Raw genomic sequence first — 12,858 nt, 5'->3', positions numbered from 1 at the left:
ATAACTCAAAGCAGTAGCTATTGGTTACCTTATTCATTTTTATCAAAAGTATAGAAGTTAAAGGTATGTAAGAATTTCATATGCTCAAAACTGCATGTTTGTCTTAGGAATAAAAACAAGAACACAAAATGCAAAAAATTGAAACAAACCTGGAAGAATATTCCATTTATTTCATATCAAATATTTAATATATTTAGACCAGGGCACCATCATGAACATTACTTCTGTTTAAGAAGGGAGCAGGGGCTTCCCTAGTGGTGCAGTGGTTAAGAATCTGCCTGCCAATGCAGGGGACACAGGTTCGAGCCCTGGTCCGGGAAGATCCCACATGCCGCGGAGCAACTAAGCCCGTGAGCCACAACTACTGAGCCTGTGCGTCTGGACCCTGTGCTCCGCAATGGGAGAGGCCGCGACAGTGAGAGGCCCGCACACCGCGATGAAGAGTGGCCCCCGCCCACTACAACTGGAGAAAGCCCTCACACAGAAACGAAGACCCAACACAGCCAAAAAAAAAAAAAAAAAAAAAAAGCCAATAAAAAAATATATATATAAAATTAAAAAAAAAGGGAGCAGTACCCACAGAAGTGAAATCCAGGTGAAACACTAACAATTCACCTCCATCCTCTGCATCCGCAGACACATTAACTCTGATCCTCCTAGAGCTCTGTGATCCACTCAACTCCTTCCTTTTTCTTCCACTAAGACCACTTCTACCTGTGGCCAACCTTGGACTTCATCACAAAATAATGCTTCCTTTCAAACACTTCTTCCTCAATCCTTATGGGTCTACCACACATAACCATCAATGTAACCTCCAGGTCTTCCCTGCTTCTCTAACATGCATGGAACCAAACCATGATGAATCCATTCAACCACGTTCTCACTGGAATCTGGGAAACTTCTGCCACTTTGATGACTCTTCTATGCCTCCCAAGCCAATCTTCCACCTTGGGATGGCCAACTGATTCAACTTCTCTGACCTCAAGTATTTCTGGAGCAAGTCATATGATCCTGCTGACTGGCTCTAATGTGAAGCCCCATCTTCTAAATTCAGCTCTACACCCTAAATCAAGTTCCTCCTGGCAACTCCTGGCCCCTGGATGGGACTATCCCAACTCTTTTCCACTTCTCAGCAAACACCTCACTTAATTTACTGGTTATTAAGGTCACCAGTTGGAACTCCTACATCTTCTCTCCCCTCTATTCCCTGAAGTGTATACTTTCCTTTTTCTTTCAAAGGCCAGTTCCTCCATCTGTGCTTTTGATTATATCTGTTCCAGTCTCCTCCTGGGCAATGTGCAATCAAATTTTCCTTTTTTCCTTAGAACCTTCAGTATTTCCCTATTCTCAATTTCTTTCCTCAACCTAGAAACGTGGTAACACCTTTAAAAAACTCTGCCTTGCTTGATCCTTCTATCCTCATAAATTACTTTCACTGATCTCTTCACTAAGCTTTTTATTAATGTCTATACTCGATGCTGTCACCTCCTACTCATCAGGTGCCCAGCTTCTGCATTTAGTCCTGATCTCATTTAATTTTCTATCAAATACCACTAACTACCCCATAACTGTCCTTAAAAAAAAATCCCACCAAGTCAAGAGCTTCCCAACTGTCACCTTCTATTTTCATACCTTTGACCTCTCTTTCTTATGATTCTATTAATGTCTCTCCCGCAACCTCTCCACCCCTCCCAGAGCTCCACACTATCAAGTTCTCCACCTATCCCACTGACAGCTTATTCTCAGCCCTTGTCACACCGGCTTCTTTTCCTCTACCCACTGAATCTGGGCAGGATGGACCACTTCAGTGGTGACCCTCATGGGGAGGACTATACAGTCTATACCCACATCATACTTGGAACTCTAGAGAATGATTTTGAGGGATATGAGTCAACTTAGGTAAAGAGAAAAGCAGAGTCCCTTGCACCCAGAAAGTACTGACAGGCATTACTTATTACTGGTTCATGAATCAATGCTAAAGACTTTCTCAGACAATGATTTTCATACCTTAAATTGTGACAGAAGCTCATCTGTTGCACTTGTTGAGACTTCATTCTCTCTGGTTTCAGCCAAGCGCAAAATTTCATCTATATCCATTTCCTAAAAGAACAAGAGCAACACAAACATGGTAAAAAGGCAACAGTGGTACGCATCTACTGAAAATGACTGGTGCAAATAAACCAACTCTCTTCTCTGATATTCCATTTTCTTTTACACTCCCAGTTTCATGTCCTTTATATCTAATGTTTCAAACTACTATTTATACAAATGACAAGATGAAACTTCAGAAATTACGAGAAATAAAATTGGAACAAAAAAGACCAAAGACAAAATCCTCAAATGCTTTTCTCATTCTTTCCTAGTCAATTTAGTAAGAGCTTTTAGCTCTGTAAGAAAAAAAAGAGAAACTATGTTCTGCAAGTAACTACCGTTTCTTTATAAAAGTCTCAGACTCAGAATCACTTCCAGAAAAATTCAGACTCTCACAGATGATACTTATCAAGAAAGTTTTTTCCCTTATTGTTGACTACCTGAGGCTCTGATTCCTCCCCTTCCAGTTCTTTGAAGAGATCCTCTGCTCCAAATTTCAAAATCGCTGTCAGCTCTTCTTTATTAAAAGGATTTGAACTGCAGAAATAAAATGTAGTTGTAATCTTTTAGGAATGTCAAATAACCTCTATGGAGTTCTAAATATCTATTCTTCATAAAGAGGTCAAATTACTGGTGAAGATATAAATTCTGCCACAAGAAAAAAGAGCTCACAAATATTTCATGTTTTTTAATCCACAGGATGAGTCTGCAGTGGTAAATCTAACCTAACAAAAGACTAAGAAATCAATTATTTTCCTGTTGATTCATCTGTTACATGGTTAAGCAAGAAAGATAATTAGCAACATGAGAGAAGGGAGTTCTCTCTTTGTCCTTTGACTCAGAAAGTTACCATTCACCAAGAATTTTCAAACTCCTCATCTCTGGTCCAAAAATAAAAGAACAAGCTTTTTCTGCCTAGTTTCCTCTTTAATGGAAAATTATCATCATCTAATTAGGAAGGGCTCATTTGATCTCACCTGTAACACAAGTTGTAGGACTGCCTCAGAAGATACTCAACAATTTGATCAAAATGTAAACTCTCCAAGAGAAATAGTTGTGTTTCCAAATAAAGCCAACTAAAAGGTAACTACTTTCCTTTTATAGCCTTCTGTTTTCAATAGGAAAGATAATCTCCACACAAACATTTTTACCAACAGTAAGAAATAGATACCAATTCAATCTGGTGCATTCTCACTGCTGAAAAGTCCAAGGCAACGTTGTGCCAGGATGAAAGCCCAATGAGGAGCACACAGCTGCCACTGCTGCTGCTGTGTCATATGTCACAGGCAGAGCCAAAAGCAAAAGGCAAGAGAGGAGGGCAGGAAAGGAAGAGAGAGGGCACATAAGAAAACGTCTGATATGGAAAAAAAAAAAAAAGAACCCGAAGAAGAAGGAGAGACAGGGAGAGCAAAAATTCAATGAAAATGCCATCTTCTTGCAGTTTTGGCTTGGCCTTTTCCAGGTAATTAATGGATTAATGTCTGTTGTAAAGCATCCTATTAGAAAAATGAATTATACCAAATGTTGACAGAAAATTGACTCTGCTACCTCTCCCATCTTTCCGGCACTTACTTGGACCTTCCAGAGTTGTTTTCCAGAACTGTCCGGCCAGTGGTATCCATGCGCTGAATCACCAGATGGTCCAATACCATCTTCTTTTTGGCCCGTTCTATGATCTCTTCCTCCACGGTCCCCTTTGTAACCAAGCGGTAAATATTTACCTGTAGGAAAAGGAAATGTTATGCTTATGCCTGATCACACATACAAAAAAGTTACCTCTGTCTAAAACCAAGGGGGAAAATAAAAAAATATTTGTTCTCTGATATGGCATACCACTTGTAAGCCATCCATCCAAGCAGACAACTTAAGTATTGTACATGCAATATTTTTACTATTTGCAGCACGTTACATTCTTAAATAAAATAGCCTGTAAGGAATTGTTATTATAGCCTTGTTCTAACAATAAAAATGCTGCTAAAGAATGATCTGTCTCATTGAAATTGAATCTTTGGCCACATATGAAACTTAAGAGGTACCCAGTACTAGAGCAGACTTTGAAATTCATCTACAAAGGAAACAAGTGTGTACGTTTCCAACATACCACAGAGTTAATACTGGTCATGTGTAATAAAAGTAGACCATCTTGAACAATAGTAGAATATTCTAACCACTTTTCCATAGTAAAATAGATGGAAAATTTCAATTCTAAGTCTATTCATCATATATCCTTGAGTAAGCCAGAAAGTTACTGGTGATATACTTTTCAAACAGCGGAAGAGAATAGTTTCATATCTATGAGCTCATCTCAGCCCCAAAGACAGCTTCTCTGTACTAATTAACAAACAGACATCTACCCTTGGGGAAATGAAGACGAAACAGGGAAAAAAAAAAAAAAAAAAAGCATTTTATAAACATCCTGAAAGGGCTGAATAACCTCCCCTGCCCCCTCCCCTCCAAGCCATATCTAGAGGCCCCTCTCCACTGACCTGCTTCTTCTGACCAATTCTGTGGGCTCGGGCTTGTGCCTGCAAGTCGTTCTGGGGGTTCCAGTCAGAATCAAAGATGACGACTGTGTCCGCTGAAGCCAAATTGATTCCCAGGCCACCAGCCCTTGTCGAGAGCAGGAAACAGAAGTCCTGTACACAATGCAATATACTACTTTATGCAGTGGCCTTCTCAGAAACAGTTTCACAGTCCAATAAGCCCTTATACCTGGAAACCCCTGCAGGTGTGAAGAAAAGTGAGATATGATGGACAAACTTTATGGAGGCTACAAGAATGTCAGGGACTTGATGGCAGAGTGAATTTTCATTTGATTAAGAGGTAAGAGTCAGTGCAATGAACTAAGGAGTAAAGTAGAAGATTCTACTTTAGGCAACAGGAGCAAAAGAATTGGTGTTCTCTCCTGGCTAAAACTAGTACACAAGCAGTTAACAGAAACCAGACAAACTTAATTATCATGAGGATCGTTTCAGCAAGTTGCTTAGATACTTATTTCCTGGGTAAAGGTGGATTATGCCATGTAAGGCAGTCAGTATGAGCAAGGAGACTTTATTGGGTAAATGTCCATTCATTTGTTAGGCTGGTGAGGAATACAGAAACACTGTACTAACATATCACATGACTGAACCACTGGACAGCACAGGATCCTCAATCACCACGGAACATGCACAAAGAAAACCAGAGCAGGTATGGCCGAACAGCAGTGTGTGGGAAAGACCCAGGCACTGACATATTCCAGTTTCCACAGCAATGATAATAGAGACTGGGCAGGCACAGTACACCTACCTGCATCTGAGTGCTCAGAAAAAAAATGGGCAGGAGGCAGAGAATAAACTCTATGAGCCAGAGAAAACCAAAGCCAAACAGATTTCTATTTCCAGGGAATTTGGTCACGTATCAAAGACTGACACCTTTCTGGCATGGAAATGGCACTCAAAAACTGGTAGTTCTGAGTTACTTTTTGATAACTGGGTATATTTAATACATATACACAGATGCAATGAAAAGATCTCCACATTCTAAATAACAGTCACAATCCACCAACATTATGCCATAGAGATAAAAATTGAGAGAGCCGTCTCACAAGAGCTTTACACAATTCCAATAAAGAACTGATTAACAGGGGTGTTGAAGCATCGTCTGTGAGCCTTGGCAGAGATACCAAGCAACACCACACTCTGAAGAGAAGCCTGCAGGTAAACACTTGAGAATGAGACACCTAAAACTTAAATGAAATCTGGGGTCTGAATGATCATAAGAAATATTTTCAACGTCACTCTTTATCAAAGACAATATGAATTACATTAAGATATTATTTGTGCCTATTATCAAATGGTAAAATGGAAATATTCATACATAAACATTATGAATATAAATTGTTTGGGAAGAGTGATTTAGCAAAATGTATCAAGAATCTTTTTTACATGCTCATATCCTAGCTAAACATCTGACAACAATAAAATGGTCAAATAAATGATGGAACAGGCATGAGAAAATATTAGAAATTACAGTTCTTTTAAATCTTTAATGACATGGGAAAATGCTCAGAGTAGAATTTTGAATGAAGGGCAAGCACAAAACTATATGCAGCATGATCCCAATTGGGCAAACATAGAAAGAAACAAAGGGTTTCTTCCAGGATGAATGGAAATGCACCCAAATAACGTGAATAGCAAGCTTTCTCTGGGATGGAAGTTTTCTTCTTTGTACAGTATTTCTTCTTTGTACTCTTCACCATCTTCCAAAATTTCTAAATGTGTTTATAATACTTTCCCCCCATAATAAAGTAATTTTTTAAATTAATTTAAAAAAGACTCAGAGTTGCAGAAAATGGTAAAGAATCTCTATTCTATATCTAGCCATCGGACAGGGGAATCAACAGAGAACTACAAAGAAAGCCACTTTAGCTTTTTTTTGAGAAAGGGCGATATGAAACATTCAACTCACACTGTGTTTTAAACTAACAGTAGGGACCACAAAATCAATCTCAACAAATACTGAAGAAGAGAAACAGGTAACACTGATGGGGTGCCTGCGATGAACCAGGCCCTGAGCTCAGTGCTATGTGTGGGGTATTGCACTTAGTCGTCACAGCAGGGTTATGAAGTAGGGCATCATGGTGCTTTTACAGTTGAGGAAATAGGGAGGAGAGAGAGGAGGATGGGAATTAGATGGTTATCAACGTTTTTAGTAATTACATTCCTCTTCTCCTTGACCATTCAGAGCCTTGGTTCTGAAGAGATTAGTGCCCAAAATTCCTCAAGGAGAACTAAAATTGTAGGCTGGAGAAATAGTCAGAATACCACAGTCTAACTAGGCTTAACGTGCTATTCAAGCGGCAGGAGTCATACCATTCTGGAGTGACAGACAGACATTAAGAGTGTTCAAAGCTCTTGAGAAAGCAGAAAGTTAAGCCTGGTCTATCTATAAAGAATAGTGGCCCAGACTTCAGAAGTTCTAATGTTCTCTCCAAAACACTTTTAGTTCTACCTCTGGCCCTCACCATGGCTTTCTTAACTCCTCACACCACTATAGCCTTACTTACACTAAACTTCTTTTCCCCTCTTCTCTCACATCCCATGGTATTTAATAGTTTGATATGCACAATTTACAAGGTTACCACAGTTTCTAAATTGTCCTAAGTGCTCTTCCACATGTACCTTAAAAACAAAATACTTTATAATGCCAAATTCAAGTTGGATACTTAACAGATTAACCAATGTTGCTATTAGCCCAAGCAAGGGAATTAAGCCACATCCTACCGGGGTCCAACAAATCTGAGACACAGCAAACATACTTTTCAAGAGTCAAGTCACCAAAAAAAGTATAGATCAGAACCTTCTGATGTAACATACATGTCAAAATTAATCCTACCAGCCAGCCCTCCCCAACCCTTGCCTTGTGGTTCTTCTAGGCCCAGAAATTTGGCATCTGAAAGCCGCCAGAGAACCCTCAGTTGATACCGGAACTACTCTGTCATTAATCCAGACCAGGGGAGATAAGCATGCATATGCTTTTCTGGATTGACAAACAACAAAATTAAGAGGCATCTTTAGTGATTTCTCCTTCCCTTATGAGGTAGGAGAGTTGCACTGTGAAATGTTTCTGAAACAGAATACATTAAGCTAGAAAGGCTTTCCCCTTGATACAGAGCCCAAGCTGCCCAAATAACAAAGCCATGCATGGTATACCTCAGACCCATCTGCATTGAAGTGGTCCAGTGCCTGTTTTCGGATTTCTCCCTTGATGGAACCATCCAGACGCTGTAAAAATAAACCACATGAAAATCATAAGGTAGGAAGATCAGCTACACTCAAAATAGAACACCAGACTTGTAACCTTCATCACTCCAACACCCACTGAGTAAAAATAACCGGAACACACTGGCAAAGTGCTGTCCAGGGGCTGTGCTTCAGCAGCACACCCGACTTGCCCCGAGCTCTCCGGTTACAAGCTCAAGGTCAGAAGCTTCTGATTCTAAGGGCCATCTAGGCTTATCCAAGGGTCAGAATGGCCACCAAGACATAAGGAGAAAGGTGGCAACCCAAGCTGTGCTTAGAGGCTTTGTCTGCTTCTACATCTGTGGGTACCAAAGAGATTAGGAAATAGTACCACTGGTCACCTCATAATTAGCTCCTGCAAAAAATGGTGCTCCTTAGCTACATGGCTAAAAGTTGCCCTGTTATTAAGTGCTCCATAAACCAAAAAATCATTTACATAATTTTGTTAGGAAAACATTTTCCCATAATATTGAAAATGTTAAAATTAAGTGCGTCATATATCCCAGCTTTTCTGAAAATTACACTCTAAAATCAGAGCAAAGTGTTCAAACAGCCAAAATGTATCTTCAAGAGAGCCTCTAGCATTTACTAGCACATACAATTCTTACATTAGACTATATATCAATTCTAGGTCCAAAACAATGTCACCACAGAGAAACCATATAATATGTAAATACTGAAGAATTACTACTTGTATGCTGTATATAAAGCATTTCTCACTCTTTAAAATCATTTTCACATTACTTCCCCTTAATCACCACTTGAGATAAACTACCTCATTTTACCAAAGGCAAAACTGACCAGGCAGATGTTGTCAGCTGACCAGTGACAGGGGAGGGGCGGAGTCTGTGGAAGGACCTACAGCTCAGCGCTCTGTCCACCAAACCCAGAGCCACCTGATCACAGATAGAATCACACATTGGAATCCCCTTTCTTCTTTCTGACTACCAACTCTACTGAGAGCCTTGACCCAAAGATAAGTTTAAATGGCAGGTTCACAACCAGTATTTGAAATGAGAAAACCCAAATGCCCTCTTTTCAGTATTCTGAGAGAAGACATTAGGCATGATAACCTGAGTGGACACCAGACTACTCATTCCTTAGAGAGAAAAGTAACGTATTCTTATTTTACTTGATACCAAATGATGACCTAGACCTGAAAGCTCCCAGGGGTCAGATGTACTGAGAGATCACTGACTCTTTGTACTGTGTTATTTTTGATAACAACCGCAGTATTTAACTATATTCTAAGACAACAGCTGAAAGACCACACAAGGTATTATGGATATAACAATGCCTTTCAGGGTATGCTGAAAGAAAACCTGTTACTGAGTTTTAAAGCTTGGCCTTCTTAGAGAGAATCACTGCGTTCAAGTATCTTCAGTATCAGCATAACTGCATGAGTCCATCCAAAATTAAAGAAAAAATTTATTTAATGTAAGGCAGGACTTCCCTGGTGGCACAGTGGTTAAGAATCCACCTGCCAACGCAGGGGACACAGGTTCAAGCCCTGGTCCGGGAAGATTCCACATGCTGCAGAGCAACTAAGCCCATGCACCACAACTACTGAGCCTGCACTCTAGAGCCCGCAGGCCACAACTACTGAGCCCATGTGCCACAACTACTGAAACCTGTGCACCTAGAGCCTGTGCTCCGCAACAAGAGAAGCCACTGCAATGAGAGGCCTACGCACCGCAACGAAGAGCAGCCCCCGCTCGCCGCAACTAGAGAAAGTCCTCGTGCAGCAACAAAGACCCAACACAGACAAAAATAAAATTAATTAATTTAAAAAAAAATCAAGGCATTATAAAAATATTAGGCCAAAAGTCAAGGTAAATTGCACACGTCTATAAATAAATCAGAGATAAGTTTCCCATTGTCTAACACATAGAAAAATATTATTATGCTGAAGAAACTCTTTTTCCCCCTTATTTTTCTCCTCATCTTACAAGAGATTAATGAATGAAGACAAAAACCCAAAATTATAATTCTGCAAAGTATATTCAGGGACGAGCAAGGTTTCAAGTATACTGTTCTCCTGAGTTGCCCAGCCTCACAGCCAGGGTCAACTTCCTTTGGGGTGAAATATAAAACACTGTCACTTCTCTTTTTCTTTCTTTCTTAGGATTTGGGCTTCTGTCATCAGGTTCACACTTCCTTCCTCGCTACTTTTACCACAGGCTTAGAGATGTAAGATACCATCTAACAACACTTCTCTTGCCCAATTTTCCTTTCTCTAATCCCCATCCCTCACCCACCAAAAAAGAATAATCTTCCCACGGATCTTGTTCATTACCGGGTAGCCTAAAGGCATGGAAGTAAAAATTAAGACCCGCCTGGAACCTTAATCTCAATTTGTTTCAAACAAGAAAACTCTTTTTTTCTCCTTTAGGATAATTTAGCAAGCAAAGCATACAACCTCGAGGGAGGGAGGGAGGAAAGGAGGAAGGGAGAGACCCCAAGCACCAAGCATCCTCACCTGGAAAGGATAGTGCTTAATAGTCAGGTACTCAGCCAGGATATCCAACATTCTCACCATCTGAGAGAAGATAAGGACTCTGTTCCCTCTTTCTCGAAGTCTTGTCAACAGTTTATCTAACAGAATCAGCTTCCCACTGCTCCTGATCAAGGACTGAAGATTAAAAAGACATTCTAATCATCATGTTCAAAAGCATACTTCAATCTGCCCTTCCTCTCTAGTAAGAGTTGATATTTTTAAAATCATCCTTAAGCTTTTGGAAGCTTTCTGCAATCTAGCTGACAAGCAATTCCTAAAATGCTCTTTACCTAGTATCTGTGACAATATACTTTCCAGATTTTTCCTAGCTATTTGACTTCTCTCACCTGTTTTTAAAGCTTCTTTTGATGCTCCTTGAAGTTATCAAGGAGGAAAAGGAGTGTTTTGATAAAAAGCATCTATAGAAACTAAAGTGCCTTTAAGAAAGTAATTACAAACAAGGTAAGCACACACCAGAAGAATCTCCTGTCCATTTTCCCTTTCATTTTCTTCGGGAGGTTTAATGAGATAACAGTGGTTGCAGCACTTTTTCAGTTCCATCACAATATTAAGGAAACCAGATGTGCTGCCTCTTGTTCCTTTGGCAAGAGCCTTGTAATTCCTAGTCAGAATCCATCTGCAAATTAAGATAATAATGATATTATTAGATTCAAAGAAAGAGAGAGTTGGGGATACCAGCAGATTATAAAAGGAAATAGTGTTACTGAGGCACGGTGGGAGGCGGCGGGGGGAGTTAAAAAGGCAGGGAGGGATGCTTTATTTTATATCTCCTGCCACCTAACCAGGCACCCTCACACATCTCCAGTCAGATTCAGACCATTAATCATTCTATTGGCTATTTCAACCTGGCTGAACACAGGAATATTAAAAGAAAATAACAGCAACAAAATATATATATTCATAGAACATATATTACATATATGTATTTTATATAAACAATGACTGTCACTGAAAGCAGTCTTTATTGTAGTATAAATGTGGAAGTTAAGCTGGCTCAAATTAGAAAATCAGTTAAATAAATGAGATATACCAAAGATAGAAGCTACAGGGACTTCCCTGGTGGTCCAGCGGTTAAGACTCCACGCTCCCAATGTAGGCGGGCTGGGTTCCATCCCTGGTGAGGGAACTAGATCTTCCATGCCTCAACTAAGAGCCTGTGTGCCACATCTAAAAGATCCCACATGCCGCAACTAAAAGATCCCTCATGCTGCAACTAAGCCAAATAAATACATAAATGTTAAAAAAAAAAAAAAGATAGAACCTACATACCCATTTAAACTGTTGTAAAAGGGTATTTTACATAATACAGTGTTCATAACGAGTATGTTTTATAACCCAGTTTGAAAATATTAGAACTACTTTTTTTCTGAGTAGTGAAATTTCTTTACGCTTTTAGCAATCACACTTTTAGGAATCCATCTCAAAGAGGAATTCTCAAGGATTCTCACTGTAGCACTATTTATAAAAGGAAAGCATTTGAAACTATCCAAATGTCCATCACTAGGAGACTAGTTGAATAAACTATGCTACAGATCCACTATGCAGTTGTAAAAAGAAAGGACTGTCTCTATAAACTACTATGGCGTGCCTTCCAGCACAGCCGACTCCCATCACTAAGTGAAAAAAGTAAGGTACAGAAAAATGCATACAGTATGCTACCACTTGCATAAGAAGGAGGCAATAAAAAAGTTAACATGTATCTGCTTATATTTTAAAAATTAAAAAATAAAGGAAAGATAAACATTAAGATTTTTAAATATAAAAGTAATTATTACCTAAGGAAAAGAGGGACTAGAATGGAGGAGACAAGGATAGAAGCCAGATATCTCTGAACATGCCAGGCATGGCAGCTTTGCCTTCGGAACTCTATAAATATTATAAATAATCATGAACAAAATTAAACAAAGCAATCCCTAAAAAAAAAAAAAAAAAAACACTAAAATGAAGTAAATAAACTATTGTATCCAGTCAGTACCTAACCAAAGAGAAGGAAAAAAACTATCTCAAGTGCTTTAAGCCTCTTACCCATTTCTAGTGGGATATACCTTTAAAAACACACACAAAAATACTATTTTAAAAAACCTTAACCTGTTTTTGTTCTTCATCTTGCTAGTGGTAATCCTGGCACCATTATTTTAAGACTGTGTGCATAGTGTGAATTAGGCTGGTGCACTTGAGAAGTCGAATTTTTGGTATGGGTATAAGTTCATTAAGGTCAAATAAAATTTCTGTCATACTATTTAACTGGACAAAACTCATGATGTATTTTTATCTTTAAAAACAAACAAATTTCCTAAATCTGTCCACTTTAAAGACCAGTGAATAAGGTCCACTGCAGTTGCAAAGAGCACCCCCAGTGCCGTTTATGACCTCCAAATACCATTTTCCAATGAAACAGTACGTGAAGCTTTTTGGCTGACTCTAGTTCTGGGGCAGGAAATGAACGAGACGAATCTGAGCATTTTA

General features: G+C 39.3%; 1 protein-coding gene across 10 annotated transcripts in view; it reads right to left on the bottom strand.

Annotated features, from left to right (window-relative positions):
* Positions 1–12,858, bottom strand: part of CHD2 (chromodomain helicase DNA binding protein 2) — a 115,981-nt gene that overhangs the window by 43,727 nt on the left and 59,396 nt on the right. For all 10 annotated transcript variants that reach the window (XM_059912555.1, XM_059912559.1, XM_059912553.1 and 7 more), the window contains 7 exons: positions 10,846–11,008; positions 10,354–10,506; positions 7,785–7,856; positions 4,578–4,727; positions 3,664–3,812; positions 2,532–2,628; positions 2,008–2,100 (listed from right to left, as the gene is read on the bottom strand). In XM_059912555.1, the coding sequence (XP_059768538.1) occupies positions 2,008–2,100; positions 2,532–2,628; positions 3,664–3,812; positions 4,578–4,727; positions 7,785–7,856; positions 10,354–10,506; positions 10,846–11,008 (877 nt within the window). The remainder of the gene's footprint in view (positions 1–2,007; positions 2,101–2,531; positions 2,629–3,663; positions 3,813–4,577; positions 4,728–7,784; positions 7,857–10,353; positions 10,507–10,845; positions 11,009–12,858) is intronic.

Source organism: Balaenoptera ricei, chromosome 2 (assembly GCF_028023285.1).
Source record: "Balaenoptera ricei isolate mBalRic1 chromosome 2, mBalRic1.hap2, whole genome shotgun sequence".
NCBI lineage: Eukaryota > Metazoa > Chordata > Mammalia > Artiodactyla > Balaenopteridae > Balaenoptera > Balaenoptera ricei.
This window is presented reverse-complemented; position numbering and strand designations above follow the sequence as displayed.